The sequence below is a fragment of the Anopheles arabiensis genome, chromosome 2 (assembly GCF_016920715.1).
Source record: "Anopheles arabiensis isolate DONGOLA chromosome 2, AaraD3, whole genome shotgun sequence".
NCBI lineage: Eukaryota > Metazoa > Arthropoda > Insecta > Diptera > Culicidae > Anopheles > Anopheles arabiensis.
In genome coordinates, this window is record NC_053517.1 from 15,747,149 (window position 1) to 15,766,166 (window position 19,018).

Here is a 19,018-nt window from a genome sequence, read left to right on the forward strand (position 1 = left end):
ATGACGACAACGCTCTCCTCTGCAGCGTTCCCTCAAAACGGGCCAGACAGTGAGACGGTGGCGTGTTTCCATTCGCAATCGAACTCATCTCCCGGTATGCTCACCTCGCAATCTTGTCCCAAAATCTGGAGGGGGGGGGGGTTTGGGTAGAGCGAATCTAAAAATGAACATTAAATCGAACCCACCAGACACACGGCCCCAAAACACACAGCCGGAAGGAAGAAGGAGGTTAACCGGCATTGCAAGAAGGATCCCGGTGGCTGCGAGGCGCGGTAAACAACTTCACAACTTTGAGCAATCCTTTCTCGCCCGCGTGCGACGGACTGAATCGTCGCTTCGCCGATCGTGAACTGATTGCCACCGTCTATAGCGTTAGAAGAGGACGGCACAGTGGACGCAGGGGCGCGAAGGGGGATGGGGGGGGGTCTGCTACATCGTCATTTGCACGAAAATCCAATGACCTCTGTCTCAATCTTTCTCTCCCTTTACTCTGTCTCTCTCCACGGCTGGGATGTGATTTTCTCGACTATTCTACTTTTCCAGACGAAACCCGCTACCATCCATCCCGCCCGCTGTATAACCTTTTTTCCCATTCTCCCGTCTATGTTGCCGACCGAAAATCCCTGTACGGATCTGGGGCCACCAGACGGCTGAATAGAAGAAAAAACAATACAATCACAACCCCAAAACGTCGTCAAAGATAAAGTTAATGCTGTACTTCTCGCCCTCCTCACTTATGCACTCTCCTAACCACTCTCCCCCACCGGTAAGGAAGTTTCCCTCCATTCCCGCTTTGAGCGGTAGGCGGGGAGATCCTGACCCAAAACCGCCGGCGACGATACAGCTCCAGCAACACGAAGAAGAACATCGTAAGTCGTTCCGTTTCGGCAGCACAATTTGTTTTCCCGTCACCTTGCAACATCGCGTCGGTGTCGGTCTTCTCCCCTGCCCTGTGCTACTTTGTTTGGAGGGCTGAGCGGAAGCCACAACGGGTGTGGGGGGTCCGACGATGGAAAAGCGAAACGATCGACTGGGTCGCGTGAAACGAGCGGCTATTGTATCGAGACTAGTGGTGTGTTCTCTGGGGTTCATCCACGACTCCGATCCGACTCCGACTATTGTCAGTGTGATTCCAAACCGGGCAAAAACGGAATCAATATTTCGACTTGGAGTCGGAGTCATTCGGAGTTGTTTGGAGTCGTCCGAGGTCGTACGGAGTCGTTTGGACGATTCCGACCGACTCAGATGCACTCCGGACGACTCCAGACTACTCCAGACGACTCCAGACGACTCCGAACGACTCCGGACGACTCCGGACGACTCCGGACGACTCCGGACGACTCCAGACGACTCCAGACGACTCCGGACGACTCCGGACGACTCCGGACGACTCCGGACGACTCCGGATGACTCCGGACGACTCCAGACGACTCCGGACGACTCCGGATGACTCCGGACGACTCCGGACGACTCCGGACGACTCCAGACGACTCCGGACGACTCCGGACGACTCCGGACGACTCCGGACGACTCCGGACGACTCCAGACGACTCCAGACGACTCCGGATGACTCCGGATGACTCCGGATGACTCCGGACGACTCCAGACGACTCCGGACGACTCCGGACGACTCCGGACGACTCCGGACGACTCCGGACGACTCCGGACGACTCCGGACGACTCCAGACGACTCCGGACGACTCCGGACGACTCCGGACGACTCCGGACGACTCGGTCTTCAGACGACTCCGGACGACTCCGGACGACTCCGGACGACTCCGGACGACTTCGGACGACTCCGGACAGCTACAGACGATTCCAAATGACTCCAGACAATGTTGGTCGATTCTACCTTCCCGAGTCGGTTCCGAAATGATCGGAATATGATCGGAGTCGACTCCGGATTTTTGCCAACTTCACCCATCACTAATCGAGACTGCTCGTTGCCCTACCATCACACTGATGCGTTGCACGAGGTAACCACCAGCACAAATACACACTTTTTTTACTTCTATTTCTACTTGCAGCTAATTTGCATCCCAAAATTCTAACCTTTGGCCTCACACAAACACCACCACCGACGACTCGTAGTAGCAGCGCGCTGGCGACGGTAATCACCTTCCCAAACGTAGTAGACAAATAAGAACAACAGCAAAAACTGAAGACATCGTCGCCCGTCCTTCGTGCGTTTGGTCGGTTGCTTTTGGCTGGCAGCAAATAATATCACGTCACAAATATTCCACTGTACTGCAACGAACCGTTCCCCTGCATTTATCGTGCAGCCGTGCCCGGAGTGCAGGAGGGCAGCGCCGAACAGCGTCTAACAGTGAGGCCCCTTGCGGGTTCAGCATACTGATACAGCGCGCGAGCGTAATAATAACAAAACATAAACCCTCTGCAAGTACACATAATAACATCATAAGACATGATGCCCCCAAAAAGACAGACGAACGAGTTTACAGTTTCGAAGAAGACATAAAAATGTGTTCAATAGCTGCCGTTTCACCGTAAAATCTAATGAGTAACTACAGGCCTTGATCGAACGATTTCGTTCCAGTGGCAGATTATACTGCTATTTATTTCGCCCGTCTCCAAAGCATTCCACGGGCACCGCCAATCAAACGACTCCCGCGGCTGCCAGTGGCCAGACACAATAACGGCCAAGGGACACCACCGCGGGTGGTCCCGCTCTTATTATGGTGCTCTCGTTTAGCTCGTAAAACAACGGCTTAATGTCGGCTGCCTGCGCTTTCGTTGGCTTGGGCCGCAACTGGCTGGGCGCAAACGGGGTCATCACCACACCAATGTGCACGACGACGATTTCCAAGCGACCTCACGAGCTTTACATTATTTGACGCTAAATTACAATCACGCGCAAACACAATGGACACACTCTCTCTCTCTCTTACCGCTGTTTCTAGCCCATCTTAGGCGAAAGTCAAAAGGAAAGAGAGCGCTTTTCTGCTAGCCATGTGTGATTGTGAGTGTCCTGGCAGGCAGCACACGTGAAGAAAGTGATAAAATAAAAGTATATGATGGTGAGAAGGGGGAATCCTCTCTTATCGAGCTTGATCTAGCAGCACAACAACGGAGCGATTGTGTCCAGTCTGCAGAGGAGTAGGAGCACAGTGGTGAAAATTGAGTGCGAAATAACACACTAATAACTTGGACTTTATACCTTTGCTGCTGTATAAGCTTTATCCCTGCCAATATGACGACGACGCAAGCTGATAAGTACATTCCTCGTCTATCGTCTATCAACCCATCTTCAGAATTCAGGCAGACGGGTTTTTTTTGAAAGCCAAACAATGATTAAACCAGCCAGCCTCGTTTAACGAACCGCATCAAATACATCCCACGTTCGAGTGCGTTCATTGATCTGCGGAAAAACGGATCTCGGGTGGAAGAAAAAGAAAACAAAAACCTCAAAATAAAACCGTCCCCACCACTGTGCAATCCTCTTCTGCTACTGCACATAAAACGAGACATTTGTTCCGCATCCCAGCCGTTCGGGGGGAGGGAACGTCCCGGCGCAAAGCTTTTGCTCCTTCACACGTCCCCAAATCCCCCATTGGCCCAATCGAACAGTACATGCAATGACACCGTGCCTGTATATACTCACCGTATGCGTCCTTCGTCGGCCAGGACTGCGTTAGCGTCGAGGAGGAAATGTAACACAGCGCACTAGTCATGTTGAAGCACAAAGTTTGTATCTATTTTTTTCTCACTGTTCCCGCCGATCGTTTGCCGATGAAAAGTAGGACACTGTGCGTGTTATTTGCTACAGGAGGGGGAGAGTTGTCTGCCCAATTTTCTAAAACCACTACGCACCACATCACAGGAAGGGATAGAGATAGAGATAGAATAAAACCACTTCACGATTGAATTGCACACCCAACAATGCTGGGCGCGATTTCTTCGATTTGTTCAAAAACGATCGGAACACCCCACAGCAACCTCGCATACAGTCTGGTTCTAGTATCGGCCCTGTTGTGTGTTTGGTTTTCTTTTTTTTTTTTGTGCAACCAAACGAAAATGCCAAATCTTGCTGTTGCCGAGAAGCGAGCAGCCCCCCTTCACGCGGCACCTTCCCACACAAACACACACACACAGGCACACTTGCAAACACAGCGCGACCGTTGTGGGGCTTCTATTATTATCGCCAATCGGGCGGTGCGTACGCAAAACCGATGAGAGCTGCCTGTGACGCACTTCCTGCCCACACCAACCCATCCGAAAAGCAAAGCAAAAAAACACAATTCAAGTCTTATTCCCCACCCCAGTGAGGTGGAATATCGCAAATAAATGGCAAACACTGCACCTAATCACAATACAACCCGGCACACACACTGGATTGTATCACTGGACAGTCCAACCCCCTTTGACAGATGGCCACTAGGATTGGCCACCAAAAAGACACCCACAAAACACCAACCACCAGCTTGCCGTGCCTTTTGCCGTGTGTGTGTGTGTGTGTGTGTGTGTGTGTGTGTGTGTTGAAGATGGATTAGATTTTATTTTTACCTTCTCACACACCCCACACACTGTGCGCTTGAGAAGCAATACACACAAAAAAATACAAAAAAACAGTACACACATAGAAACGCGCACGCCGTCTCTATGCGCTGCGCTCGTAGTGCGTCCACCAAAAGCGCAACGCGGGGGGCGCGCGGAAGGCGATCGTGCTGTTGTGCTCGGGCAAGAAACGAAAATTAAATTATGCAATCCGCATGACGGGCAGGCGATTAAGTAATGGCGGTTTAAAAGGCAGAATGTCCACAAGGCATAGGCCGACGATCTACTCCTCTTCCAAAAAAGGTTGAAGTTTGTTTGGCTGGTTTCACTAAAACAACTGTTCCGAGTACACTGTTTAGTGAGTGAGTGTACTTTTCACTCCCCACTGGCCGAACTCCTCCAGCCTTTATGATACACTCGCTTCACTTCACTATTCTAAAACGCTATCAACACTTCACTGTTACAAAAAAAACACACATAAAGCAATCAACCTCGCGTGCAGGCGGCGCTCAAGTATGGATCCTTATTGGCCGATCCGTCTGTCCGCTCCGTCGAAGACGCGAACAGACACTAACGTGCCAGGCACAACAAACCAGCCAAACAAGCGTTACGACGGACGGGGACGGTCGGTCCCGTAGAGTAACACGAAGCAACAAAAACAGCAACCACAAAAAACGCATCCAAACACAGCATCGATTCTTGGCAGCAAACAAGAAGCGGGTGGTGGTGCTGGGGATGGCGTTACCTCACCTTGCGGCCGCCGATCGATCCACACAACCGCAAGAACCCGAACCGAGAGTGTGTGGCGGCGGTTAGCCCTGGGAGAGGGACTACTACTGAAAAAAAAAACCCGTTACGCTCTGATGCAACAAAAAGAACATCGAAACGTAGCGAAATGTTGGATGGTGGTGGTGCTCATTGGTGCTACCCGCCACAAAGGCAGAATCGAAGGACGAACGACATTCTTGACGCGCTTTCTTTGCGGCAAACCGCCAACGCCTTGCGCGAGCTGCGAGAGTCGCACGATCGTTCGAAGACACACAAAAAAGTCCCTTCTGAGTGAGGTCACAAACGATCCACCGTGCGGGTGTCATCGTACGGCCTCTCCCTGCCAGTCGCCCACACACACACACACACACACACAGACACTGGAGGGGTCTCGGGGGTTTGAGTCATGCCTGTATGTCTTCACGGGATGATCGCGTGATGAGTGCAGGAAGTCGCGCGTACGGCAACAAAGGTTCTTAAGCGCTTTGAGGCGCTAATGGTGTACGATCGAAATCGAGAAGTACGCACCGCTTGACAGAGCTCGTCATTACTCGCCTTAGCAGTGCGCGATATTTTTGTACCTCTTGTGCATTTGATGAACTCATGGGAGATTGCAGTTGCATCCAGCAGTTCGGTAGGCAATCAGGAAGTTGGTTAAATCAATAACGATGGCAGCCAAGAGCAATAACCAGCGTTTGAGAACTTCCACTATTTTCATTCTTGGAATCCAAGCCAGTATTTGGGTTATTTTTGGAACTGTTTGGAACGGACAGGATTAGGATCTTGATTATGCACGACGTTGAGACGCTCTCATAATACTCCCCCCCGGTGTCCTCCACTATGAGATGGTTGGACAACTCCGATTGGCTGTCAACTGACACACTTGACACCGTTTTTCACTATAACCTAGGAACTGTCGGCATTTAGTGAGCAAGGTCAAAACTTTGCACGTCCCGCTTTGTGCAAACCTGAGTGCATCATATATAAACTCTTTGATGAGTTCCATTGAGATGGAAAAAATACTGTCCTCTCAGGTACCAGATAGGATTTAACACTTTGACCGCCAGCCTGACGTCATAGTTTTTGAGTGAGCACGTAGCGCATGGCAAGAGAGCGATGAGAGCGACAGTTTCTCGTGCGATTGTTATCACTCTTTTGACTCATTGCGATAAGCGGCGTAGCACATGTCGTTCTCGTTCTCTCTTTCCTACCTCATTCGTTCTCAAGAGAATCACTGAGCGTCAGATGCAAAGCTGAACGGTGAGCAAAACCGTCATGCGAATTTATATGACACGGCGCTTAAAGTGTTAATTGAATTCTTGCAAAGCTCTTTGGACATCACAAACAGTGTATCACCAAATCCACCTGTATAGAATCGTCCGTATCTTGGACCTATGTATATACAAAAAATGTGCAGAATTTACGAGCCTGGAAAATGTACACAACCGTTACATATTAACATCATGAAAGCTTATATTCCTACACAAAAACAAGACAGAATTCCAACCCTATTCCTATCAAACCCTTTTTTACATCAAAATCACGTACCGACAGATTTTGGGAGGCACCATTGACCGCACCGTCAACGACCCCCTGGTAACAGCCACGCTGCTACCGGGCGCTATTTGCGTGGGGGCCGAAAATAGCCCGCCGCACCTGATTAGCCGAAGGAGTCGCTTCACGCCTCGCCCCGAAAATGGATCACTTACTTTCGCCTCGTTACTGACGTCGTCGACCGCACTCGCGCTATCATGGCGCTTTCCCCCCAGCGCCCAGTCATTTGACCCAGCCTCGTCATCCACCAGCGCGCGCGCGCCCCAAAAAGCGCCAGTCATGAGCGCAAGAGAGCCCCTTTCCCGCGTCATCAGCTCGTCGCGTAGTGCTCTGCTTCTTCTCTACCCCAACAAATCAACAATGCTTTTGCTTTAGTCCGCCGGCGGCAGTCTTCTTCAACGTTGTTTCCAGGGTCCAGCGGTTATCATTTGTCTCCATTGCGCAGGGTGCTGGTATGCGCGGTTACGCACCGATAACACGGTCTTGTGCGGTAATATTTTTTTTTTGTTTGCTCGCTCCTTCCTTATCATGGACACTGGGAGGTTTTGTGAAATGGAGAGAGGCTCTAGAAAAAAAAAGTTGCATTTTTACCCCCACACCACACACCACTCCGCAAACGCGATGAATTATATTTGCATTTTCGGTGCGGATGTAGCGCCTACTCGGCATTTCACTGCGCGTTCACGTGCACGCGCAATCTTGTAGCAAGTAGTATGGTATATGGTAGCGGAATGGAGCAGCAGAACAAACCATACACGCACACTGCGCTGCCAGACAGTGGTAGACTTTGAAGGTGCGCGAAGTGAGAGAGAAAACACCGCAAGGTAAGGTGCGCGCAATAGGCGCCTCCTTCGCGGTCTTTACAACTACGACAACGAATGACCGTTTCTGAGCGTATCATGACGTAGTCTAGTGCACAACCATTATTCGTGACCGTTAGGGAGTGTGTGCCTGTGTGTGTATGTGTGTGTTAACTGGGTGAAGCCGGCGCTGCTACTGTAGTAACTAAGGCAAACACGTCTCAACCGATGGTGGATGTATTTTTTGTTACTTTACTTTTCCAAGGTAAGCATTAGAGCAAAGTCCAAGATAATGATCGTTATTAATGCGCTTAATTCTTAATCATATATGTTATTGGATAAAGGAATAACAGTTCATTCTTATAAGATTTATGGACATTTTAGTGAAAAGTAACTGCTTTAATCGGTGTACGCAGATGATCATCTGCAAACAAAAAATGCACCAACACACACACACACATACAATTTTGTCTCTACTTTTTCTCCCACCCCATGGACAACACTGCGTAGCGCTTATACTACCGTCGCGCGTGAAGATCCACACCTCTAATGTGCACGCTGATAGGAAGTGAAAAAAATATTGCGCACCAGTGCCAGTGGGCAAGCATGTGACACGCTTGCAAACGTGCGATCACCTGCAATGTAACGCGCAACAGCATAGCGATCACGGCTACAGGGAGTGCTTCTGTCAATTTAGGTACATTTTCTAAATCGTCATTTTTTTCTGTAGTTTTTTTTTTGTTCTTCAAAAATTCCGGATAAAATGGATTATTTAATTAATGTTTCAATCAATTTTTAAAACATAGGCCAGGATCAATTAACAGTAAAAAAAACTTCCCTCCCAATCACGGAAGAAAACAATCTGCTAGTGCTTTGTTGCCAGTATTTGCCCAAAACTGCTCCCTAAAATCAATAACATCCTTTTTCCCGACGGACGGATGATAATAAAACTGCCATTTGCAATCAATCATCTTTTTCGCTGGCCTCCATTCGCCCCACGCCGACACCCCCACCAACCAACCAACCAACCACCAACAAAGTATTCTCGCGTGGGACACAGCATTCCTTCGCATTTAATTCCCCCATCCACCGCAACACCGTCGTGCTGTAGCCTACCCACGCCACGGAGGGAAAAAAGGGAGCCACAGGGAACCTTTCGCTTGATTTAATTATAGGATATCTCGATCGCAATCCTACACGCCCGGTTTTCGATTGCAGCGGCAAAAGCTAACGAACCTTGGGATGAGGGACGAGCGGAGTGGAGCCGATGCATTCGAGGAGATGAGGGAAGGAGAGTGCGCGCAAGAAGGAAAAGAATGAGAACGTGCGTTAGATTGACCCATTAAATGGGTTTTTATTTTTATCACACCGCTGTTTGTGTAAGTGTGTTCAGCGAACACGAAAAGGTGGAAAGAAGGTAGGATACAGCTAAAGATTAAGTGTTTCCTATTAGGTTAAAAGGCTTCATCGCCAGATTACGCAACCAGCAAAATAGTTTTTGTAGAGATTTTGGGGAAAAACATAAGCTTTTTTTTTGCCAAGATTTTATTGAAGTAACTCAAAGTAAAAAACAATATTTTAAATTCATAATCCAAAGACAACCTTCTCATTCATATCAACCCGGAAAAACAACACGATGATCACTTGAATCAAGTGAAAATGTACCGAAGTAAATATAAGGCCCGGTTTGCATTACAAAAACAACGGGCGACACGCTTTAATTAGCTCGTTAATGTCATTTCGGGCACGAATTTTGTTTCTTTTTTTAAATTGTTCTCCTCCCCGCAATATTGCAAACAAATTTCAATTCAAAATAAAAAGCACCTTTTCTCGCACTCCGCTGTGTACTGTTTATTATTACCCCGTTGTGAGAGCCGCTCATCCGCGACAAGCTGTGATTAAACGCGTGTAAATATTTTGACACCCATAAATGCCACATTTAATCCGCCATAACAAGGTATAAAAATTAATGCATTAAATTATTTGCTTTCCTTTCCTAGTGGTGCTATTCACAAGCTCAAAGTTGGGTAGAAAAATGAAAGGAAGAAAGCAACATTGAAAAATGGTTCTATCAGTGAATCAAAATCCCCATCGCTACTGCATTCTACGCCGAAAACGCCACCCTTAATTGGAAAGCAATAAACGTATCCCAAAAGTCCCACAGTAACAACGCACCCGGGCAACAGCGGTTGAGAAGCGTGACCATGACCGAAATTTTCACCGAACTGTGTCACGTCGCAATCACGGGGCAGCACGGCAACGGTCCCCGGCGCAGATAAGGGGAGCCGGCGCTTGGTTACTTCATCGTGACAAATTGGTGGAACACATTGCCCTTTTCCCTCATTTGCCCACAATTCCGATGTACAGCGATTCCCACCAGACTGTTCTGATAATATGGTGAGGGGGGGGGGGATACGCGTCACAAATTCAACGAAAAACTGTAACCGTGTACATATACAAAAACAACCAGAACAGATTCGACCAGCGCCCGGTACAAACGTTTGACAAGGGATGGACAGAAGTGTTGAGAGAGCGAGAGCTGCCGTAGTGATCCCCTGCAAACTGCACAAAAAAAACACACACACAAAACATACTCCAAAAGAACAAGCACGGAGCATCACGACGGGATGTGTTGCAACCCAACCCTACGAAATGCGCGGCCTCTGTTCCCATACATCGGGTTCGGGTTGTTATCAGCGCTGCTGTATAGCATGAATCGTACCTTTGTCCGGTCGCGGTGATGACGACGCACATATTACTACCTGGACGCAGTCACCGTGCCTCTTGCCCGCCCCTGCAAAAGCGGAGAGTATGTCACTGCCGGTCCAAATGTACGCCGAACGCTATCGGGGATATTGCGCAATAAGTGACAGCTGATAATGCTCGCCGAGCCGGGTGAGCGTGTGACGGTTTTGCGGCGGTCAGCAGCAGCACACACACACACACACCCTACCTTCCCTAACCACCTTTGATACGCTTTAGTCCGCCACTTCTACAGCGGTACAGCGGTACAGAGGATGGTAGAAAAACTAACACGCTGCATTCGCTAATCACTTTGGCAGTAACTCATAGGAAGTTACGCATCCCGATACATATTCGTCACTAAATGGAAATTCTTCAATGCCTATCAATGCCTTCAATGAAGCCTATCGTTCATCTTCCACCACATTCCCAAGGACAAGATGATATAAAATTTCATGTTTTTTTTGTTGTTTAATTAATCGCATAATTCTCACCGGTAGCTGGTTAACTTCACTAACGCCACCGCACATTCGAACCTTAAGAATTACGACGGGCATCCACCTTAACATCATTGCCATTTGTTGGCAAGTATGTCCGTCACATGATGTTCAGGTGGAGTAGCCGGGGGTCATTGTCCAACAAATAGCATTGCATTTGCGTGACATGATGAAATTGTTGCGCCACCGGAACCGGAACAAAACACATCAAACAACAAACATGTGCGTGTGGCGCGTACCGCCCGGTGGCAATGTTTCGCCATTCAAAAGCAGCAGCACACCGATCATTCTCGGTTTCCACGCGGGAGAATAGGCATTAAGGTACGGTTGGAGATAGAATGCAAGGTACTGTGTGCTGCCGTTCCTTCTTTTATTACACCGTAAAGCATAAAACATCCCCGCTAAGACATTGTTGTCGGTAGAAGCGCGTTACATCGAGAGCGGCAGCATCGTCATGTACGGTGTTGTGTGTAGTAATTGCATCGTGCTTTAATGCATTTTTTTTTTCAGCTAAGCCTTCTTCCCCATCTCGCACACACAATTCCACAAACAGCAAGCGCTGCTTGCAGAGTAAAGAAAAGGAGAAAAGAAACACGCACTCAAGGGGGTTTTCCCAGCACAGCCTTCCACAACACACTCATTCGCGAGCGCTGGATTATTCCGAAGGAGATTAGAGCCGGTAATAAAATGAAATAGTTATGACACCCGACCGCACCAACAATGTCCGGTTATTCACACACACATACACACACATTGTTGCGGATTTTCCTTATCGCTACCACCACTTCGTCACATAGCAAGTGATCGTAAACTAGCAACTAGAGCTAGATAGTACGAGCGCAGAGCTATTCCACCAGCGCAGCGGCGGCAGAAGATGAATGAAAGATTTTATTTTATCACTGCCAGCAAAAGCAAGAGCGAAAAACATTGAACCAAACATAACAATTATTACTTTGTTTCTTGGCAGATCAGAAGTGAGCTCTTTTTTCTTCAGTTGTTCTCTGGTGCGTGAGGTAAACCCCCGCACGTCATACGAAGCTCGAAGTCGTAAATAATATGACATTTAAATTCGACAAAAAACCAATACTTCCTACTGATTACCACCAGGCGTCTCCATTGCGGAGGGAAACACAGCAGTAACATATTTGCGAGCAGTTCGATACGACAGAGTTTGATAAAACGAGGGGAAACCAACACAAAGCATATCGTATGTCGTACACGCATTATGAGGAATTTCCAATGAAACACGATACACACACACTAAGTGATGAAAGGTTTGTAAACAAGAGGAACAATGATGACACGTGCCACCACGGGGAAAGGACAACGAATTTAAGAAAAACAAGAGAGGAGAGAGCGAGAGAGAAAGTGTGTAGGCAAAACCGATTGCATTGAAGATGAGACAGAAAGGGCATTGAACAAACAGCTCCCACATTTTTTTCCATTGGCAGGGCACGTCTTTGGCCCAGGTGAAGGTTGCGGTTGGAGCAGGATCCAAACGGCAACAAAGAACACACCAATGCACTCTCGGGGGGTTCGGGCTTCTTAGTGTCTTTGTTAGTGGAGGTGGAACACTCGTGTGTCTCTGCTGTGAATCCCGATATGGCCCCACCACTTGCCCCACAGGCCAATTGTTTCTACGCGAGACAAAACGCAGAATGTGAGCTGCTGGTACGTCTCTCGGGACATTACTTTTGTACAAAGAACTTGATGACAGGGAAGGACTTTTACATGACTCATGCATAAAAAAGGAGCACAAAATCGATCAGCAAACCTCTATAAAGACGGTACCGAACATAAAGGACATCTAGTCTAATTCTTCCCATGACTCATAATATGTTAATTGATTTTATAACCGACAAAAGAGACAGTAAGAGGGAGGGACATAATATTTGTTATCAATAATGGTTTATTAACAGCAGTTTGACTTCATGTCTAAAAATGACCCGATAAAAATAAATTCTCCACGAAATCCTTAGAGTTTTCCAACAAATTAATTGTAAAAAACTCCCACGCAAACGATCCATTAAATTAGCAACCTCAATCTTACGCGAATCGTTTTATTTTGGTTCCTTTTCATTCAAGTGCAGGCACAGCGGCAGCAAAGTATGATCGAAGCATTTCGCTGATTAGCTGCTCGATTTATCAAGTCGCCGAGGCGAAATGATCTCTTGGGGGTACCGGCCATCCATTTTCAACTGGCAAGACGTAAGTTCTGTAACATAACTAAACCACAAAAGCCACCTTCCCTGGAACATAACGAGACCCACAAAGCAGTACCACTTTTACTACCGATCCACTGTTGAAAGAGTTTGAAGAAATCCCTGTACTCCAAATAACAACCGGTCGATAGAAACGTTCGAGAGAAATGCCAACCAACGACGAAAGCTCCACAAAAACACCCCAGTCACACGCTGGTACTGTGGATGTTCGCGGTAAGGTGTGGTAAATTTTCCACCCAAAAACTCATCCACGCTCAAGCAGCTCAAGAACGCTGCGTGTACACAACGGTTGAAAAGCTTGCGTTTCGTGCGTTTTAATTACCGTTCGAAGAACGAAGCGGGCGGAAAATTCGACTATAGTCCGTAGACGAGTGTTTCACCTCGCCGTTCGTGGAAAGTTTTTGCAGATCACGGAGAAAGTTTCCCGCCTACAGCAGCGCAATGTGTGTGTGTGTGTGAGCCACAGGCAGCCAGCTGGGAGTGGTAAGAGATGGTCGCACCAAAAATCAGTCCCAGACGCACTCACTCCAGCAAATTTGGGGCTCTTTCCCTCTCTAACCCAAGCCCAGACATACGGCTCTTGCTCTTACCACGCGGTAAACCAAGGAGGGTAAAGTTCGAGGAACGACGTTAAAGGTAAAAATAATTCTACCATCGACTGCCACCCACCTACCGGTAGTCTAATGTTGATAGGCATAATTTTAGAATGTAATACGAGCGCAGAGATGCGCGAGATGGTTTGAATACAGTAACGCAATTTCCTAGAAGACCCACTGCATCAACAAACCAATTAGTCTAGCGCAAACTAACATCAATCAGACATCAGCAAAATTATCACACTCGTTCGACAATCGTCCTAAAGCGGCGCCCTAAATGATGCCCGGGAGAGTTTTGCTCGTAGAACTATTTGACATCTGCTTCACATGTAGTGTAAAGCGACTCTTTTCAAAGAGTAGAGCAAACATACAGTATTATAAAACAACGACAAGAACTCCAATATAGCTCTGCACACTCAATGAAGCTCCGCAAACTCAATGAAGCTCCGGGAGCTCAGTAAAGCTCCGTGAGCTCTATGTAACTCTTTAAGCTCAAAGTAGCTCCGTAGACACAAATTTAACTCCAGACGTTCAATGTAGTTGCGCTCTTTCAATATACTTCCATTCGGTCAGAGGACCTAGAGCTCTGTAAGCTCAACGTAGCTCCTTATTCTCAATGCTGATCTGAAAAGTTAAAGCAAGTTCCGTGAGCTATATGCTGAGCTTCAAGAGCTTCTTCTCAATATAAGTCCGTTGGTTCAAATTAACTCCACCCTGCTCAGTGTAGCACCCCGCACTCAATGTAGCTCAGCGCGTTCAATATAGCTCCGCTTGCTCATATTAACTCTTCGCACGCTCATTTTAACTCTTCTCACGCTCATTTTAACTCTTCTCATGCTCATTTTAACTCTTCACATGTTCACTGAATATCCTTATTTATGGTACTTAATTTTAAATTAAGATACTTCTTTCAGTATTGTCTATGTGTAAAGCATTGTCTCAAAGAATTAGAATTGTCTCAATGCAGAGCACATAGACTTCATATCTGGGCATCGCGGAGTATGCTCCGAACTCGCACCTTAGAGCAAAGAGCGCTCTTCATGTATACAACACTATTTACCTCCCAAATTTAATAAAAACCTATCAAAACAATTCGGATTACTTACGTTTCTGTTTCGCTTTGTCGGCCAACATGGTGCTGCTGTTGCTGTTGCTGCTGCTCGCTATAATTTCCGACTCGATCCAATGGCCGATGTGTGATTGGTGCTGCTGCTGCTGCTGATGGGCAGGATGATGTGATTGTTGCTGTGGCTGGTACGGTTGGTAGCCGAGCGTCGCAGCAGTGTTCGGCAGGTGCTGCTGTTGCTGCTGTTGTAAATGCTGTTGCAAATGCAGCGGATTCGAATGGTAATGGTGATAGAACGGTTGTTGCTGCTGCTGCTGCTGTTGTTGTTGTTGCAACAGCTGCTGCTGCTGCTGATAGTCTAGCTGATCCTGCGATTGGGCCCGGCTAACCTTCAGCGATTTGAAGCCATAAATAATATTGTCGTTGATCAGCGAGTCCAGATCGCTGCCGAACAGCAGATCGTCGATGTTGCGGTTCACGGCAAGGATGCGCTTGCCGCTCCCCCCGCTCCCGCTCGAGCCACCCTCGTCCTCGCGACTAGCGTCCCCGCCCGCCCTGCCCGTACCGATCGAACCGAACTGCGAGCTGCCCCCGACCGCGTCCGGCGCAACCACCGAGCCGGCAATTCCGTTTCCGCTGCTAGCGGTGCTGCTGCAACTGGCACTACTTTCCGCACCACCACTGTTGCCACTGACAAGGCCGCCGCCACCACCACCACCACTGTTGCTGCTGCCGGTGCTACTGCTGCTACTGTCGCTGCCGCCCTGCACTACCACCACTCCACCACCGACCGGATCGTCCGCGGACGACGGTGCTGTCTGTTGCTGCTGGTACTGCTGCTGCTGCTGCTGCTGTCGCCTACCACTGCCCACCACTCCCACGTACGAAGCGACCGGCAGGACGATGTCCACTCCCTCTTGCCGGCCGGGTTGATGCGCGGGGAAATGGAACCCTCGTCCACCACCGCCACCACCACCACCTCCGCCACCGCCCCCAACACTATCACCACTACTGCTGGCCGTCTTCGGTGCGAACGGTTCCTGCTGCTGCTGCTGCTGCTGCTGCTGCTGGCGCTGACCGCTCGTCGTTGCCGTTGCCGTGCTACTACGTCGCACTCCTTCTGCTTCGCCTACCCCGCCGCCACCAATCCCTTCGACGCGTTCGAATCCAGCCGCTACTTCTCCACCAACCGCACTACCACCGCGCAGCCGATCGTCGTGACTTGTGCCGGCTTCCGCAAACGTGGCCGTCGCTGCCGCTGCTACTGCTGCTGCCGCCGCCGCACCACCACCACCACCTTCCGTCACGCCGGTACGGTACGTGCTGCCGCTTTCGGGCTGCCCACCGCGCGGAACGGTACCTGCCGTACTACGTTGCTGCTCCCGTCTCGTACAGATGGCGAACCGGTGGCCGTCGTTCGCTCTACCGTTCGCTTGCCGCCACCTGGCCGCTGCTTCGTGCCGCTGCCGCTGTCCAGCAACCGAAATGTCGGCTGGGCTGCCAATCAACAGGTTGCTAATGATGGGGACGCCGTCCCTCCGGTCGTCGCAGCCGTTGTTATGGTTGCTGTTGTTGCTGTTATTGCTGCTGCTGCTGCTACTCTTATCACCACCACCACCACCACCGCCACCGACGGTCGTGGTATCGAGGGGTTGGCAACGCCGACGACGATCACCACCGACGACGACGCTTTCGCTTGCTGCGTTGAGTGTGAGCGAGGCCGATCGAGGGGTTACTATCATGCCCCCGGCAAACACACGCGCCTACGCACAGCACCACACATGCCCGACACGCGCACACTGGGTTAGGCACACGGCACACACACACACTACTACTCTGCAGATCGATCGAGGAAAACCCGCTCACACACACACCCGCACAGAGCTGAGCCAACTAAAGGCGGAAAAATAGAAAATAAATCAACCGCGGGTCGCTTTGAAGGGATCTTTCCCTTTTCCCCCTTGCTTGCACTTCCTGCTATTGCACACCTTTGCACAACACAAACAATACGCACAAACACACACACACACGGGCGGGCGCGCGCACGCTCACATACACACGTGGTGCTTGGAAAGGGAAAATTTTTAGCAGATGTTTGCTAATTATTTTTCACTTTTTTTTCTTCTTCCTCTTCTTCACGATCACTTTCACACTTTCTTCTACTCCGTGGTTCCCCCGCAGAGAGAGAGCGAGCGAGCGAGAGAGAGAGAGGGATAGAGCGCTTGCCAGCCCTACCTTACTCTTTCGGGCAACTTTTTTTTTTTTTGCTCACATTCTATCAACCTACACACACACACACACACGCGCGCACAGCACGATACCGTGAGCTTCACGAGCGGTGCCAAATGAAACAAAAAAAAAACAACAACCTACAAAACACAGACAAAAAAAAGACACAATCAATTAGCACCGAGGCAAACCGGGAGTGGAGATTAATTATTTAACACTCGCGCCCTCCCTCTCAGTACAACAAACACCACCACCACCACACTGTCTTAGAGTCGTTGCTTTCGTCGCACAGTTTTCCAACCCCAAAACGCGACAATGTACTGCGCGGATATTTTGTGGACGGAGATCAACAGGCAGGCATTGTGGGAGAATGTGTTTGTGCCTGTTCGTGGGGGGGATGCAATCCAAGCAGGATGCAAAGTTTTCACCGTGCTGCGTTGAGTGGTTGGTCAGTTACACACGAATCTGTAATGCTGTAAGAAGAGAAAAGAGAGAAAGAATTTTAGAAAATATGTTCTTTTCATTTGCAAAAAAAAACTAGTTTTAAATTGCAACACGATTACACCCCCGCCAACCATGCATGGCAACAACACGGAACCCACCGAAAGCCTACAATCAACTCAACACCCGCCGGGGCTTGACCTACTTCTAGCGAGAGACACGCGCCAGAGAGACACGGGAAGTTCAAGGGATAATAATTTCCCCCTTCTACACAACAGCCACATCACCGTCGAGTGAACTTTGTTTACAGTCAGTTAGATCGCCCATCATCACCATCACTCTTCCCCCATCCCAGACCGTTGGGCCCCCCGTCCCCCACCACTTGGCAATCGGATTAGCAAAACGCGCGGACACTGGCGCGGTGACGCGTCATAGCAACGGCTTGCCATTCCCCGTGCGTTGTTGTCATGGTTATTTACCTCCTCCTTTACATCGAACGAACTAATGAGTGTGTGTTTGTTTGTAATAGGAAATTTTGAAATAACGAGGAGGGGTGGGGAGTGGTTCTAACAATGCATTGCAATGACCGCTGGTCGCTGTGGATGCGTCATTTAAAAAAACAGCAAAACAAATCATGCGATGGGCAGTGCGATCGGTCGATCGCTTAGCGGCCAGCCGTCCAGTGCATGCACTTATTGCGTCGGAAGTGCTTAAGGGGAAAACAAGGTTCTTCGTCATAGAGTCATGCTAATCATATGCCATGGAAGAAAGTGCGCTCAGTACAATGGCAGGACGACCATAATACCATTCCCCACTTTGTATTACCGAGCGACATCAGCGGCTAGATGCAAAAATGGTGTAAGTATCGATTTTTTCATTTATTCAGCGCCAGATATTTATTTTTTATAATCTTCTCTACTTAGAAGAAACATAAGTTTTTTTTTATTAAATACATTTGGTAATAACTATTTTTTTCTTTTCTTCTTCTTCTTCTTCTTTGGCTCAACAACCGTGGTCAGTCCAGGCCTGCCCTGTACCACTGATGGGATTGACTTTCAGCGATTTACAGGATTTTCCGAGTCAATTTCCAATGTCATTTTGCATTGCTTGCGAGATATTTTTCAACAGATGTCAAATGTTTTATTTACATCACAGAAATTTTTCAGTTCTTCCACATGATTTTCAACACATCACAAGCTGGACTGAGTTCTTTGAACAGTTCTTTGAGATGTGTTGAAAATCATGTGGAGGAATTGACATTTCATTGACATGACAGGGTTTTCCAAGTCACTTACAAATGTAAACATTGTTAATCCACATCAATCTGACATATCATTTCCATTAAATTAATTTTTAATTTCATCAGCATGATTTTCAGCACGCCACAAGCTGGATTCAGTTTGACTGTTCTTTGTGGTGTGTTGAAAATCATGTGTTAAAACTGAAATTTTATTTTTAAGCAAATACACACCATTTGACAGCTGTTGAAAAACATCTTGGATGCGGTGAATAATGATGTGCACATTCAAAAGTGACTTGGAAAACCCTGTAATTCTGTGCACATTAGAGATAAGGCATTAACTATATT

At 48.4% G+C, this 19,018-nt stretch overlaps 1 protein-coding gene across 4 annotated transcripts in view; it reads right to left on the minus strand.

Moving 5' to 3' along the window:
- LOC120897860 (serine/threonine-protein kinase minibrain) overlaps nucleotides 1-19,018 on the minus strand; it is a 56,082-nt gene that overhangs the window by 30,703 nt on the left and 6,361 nt on the right. For 2 of the 4 annotated variants that reach the window (XM_040302993.1, XM_040302994.1), the window contains exons 2-3: nucleotides 17,418-17,462; nucleotides 14,801-17,129 (exon numbers count right to left, since the gene is read on the minus strand). In XM_040302993.1, the coding sequence (XP_040158927.1) occupies nucleotides 14,801-16,502 (1,702 nt within the window). In that variant the 5' untranslated portion in view covers nucleotides 16,503-17,129; nucleotides 17,418-17,462. The remainder of the gene's footprint in view (nucleotides 1-14,800; nucleotides 17,130-17,417; nucleotides 17,463-19,018) is intronic. The other 2 variants (XM_040302995.1, XM_040302991.1) reach the window with 2 other exon arrangements.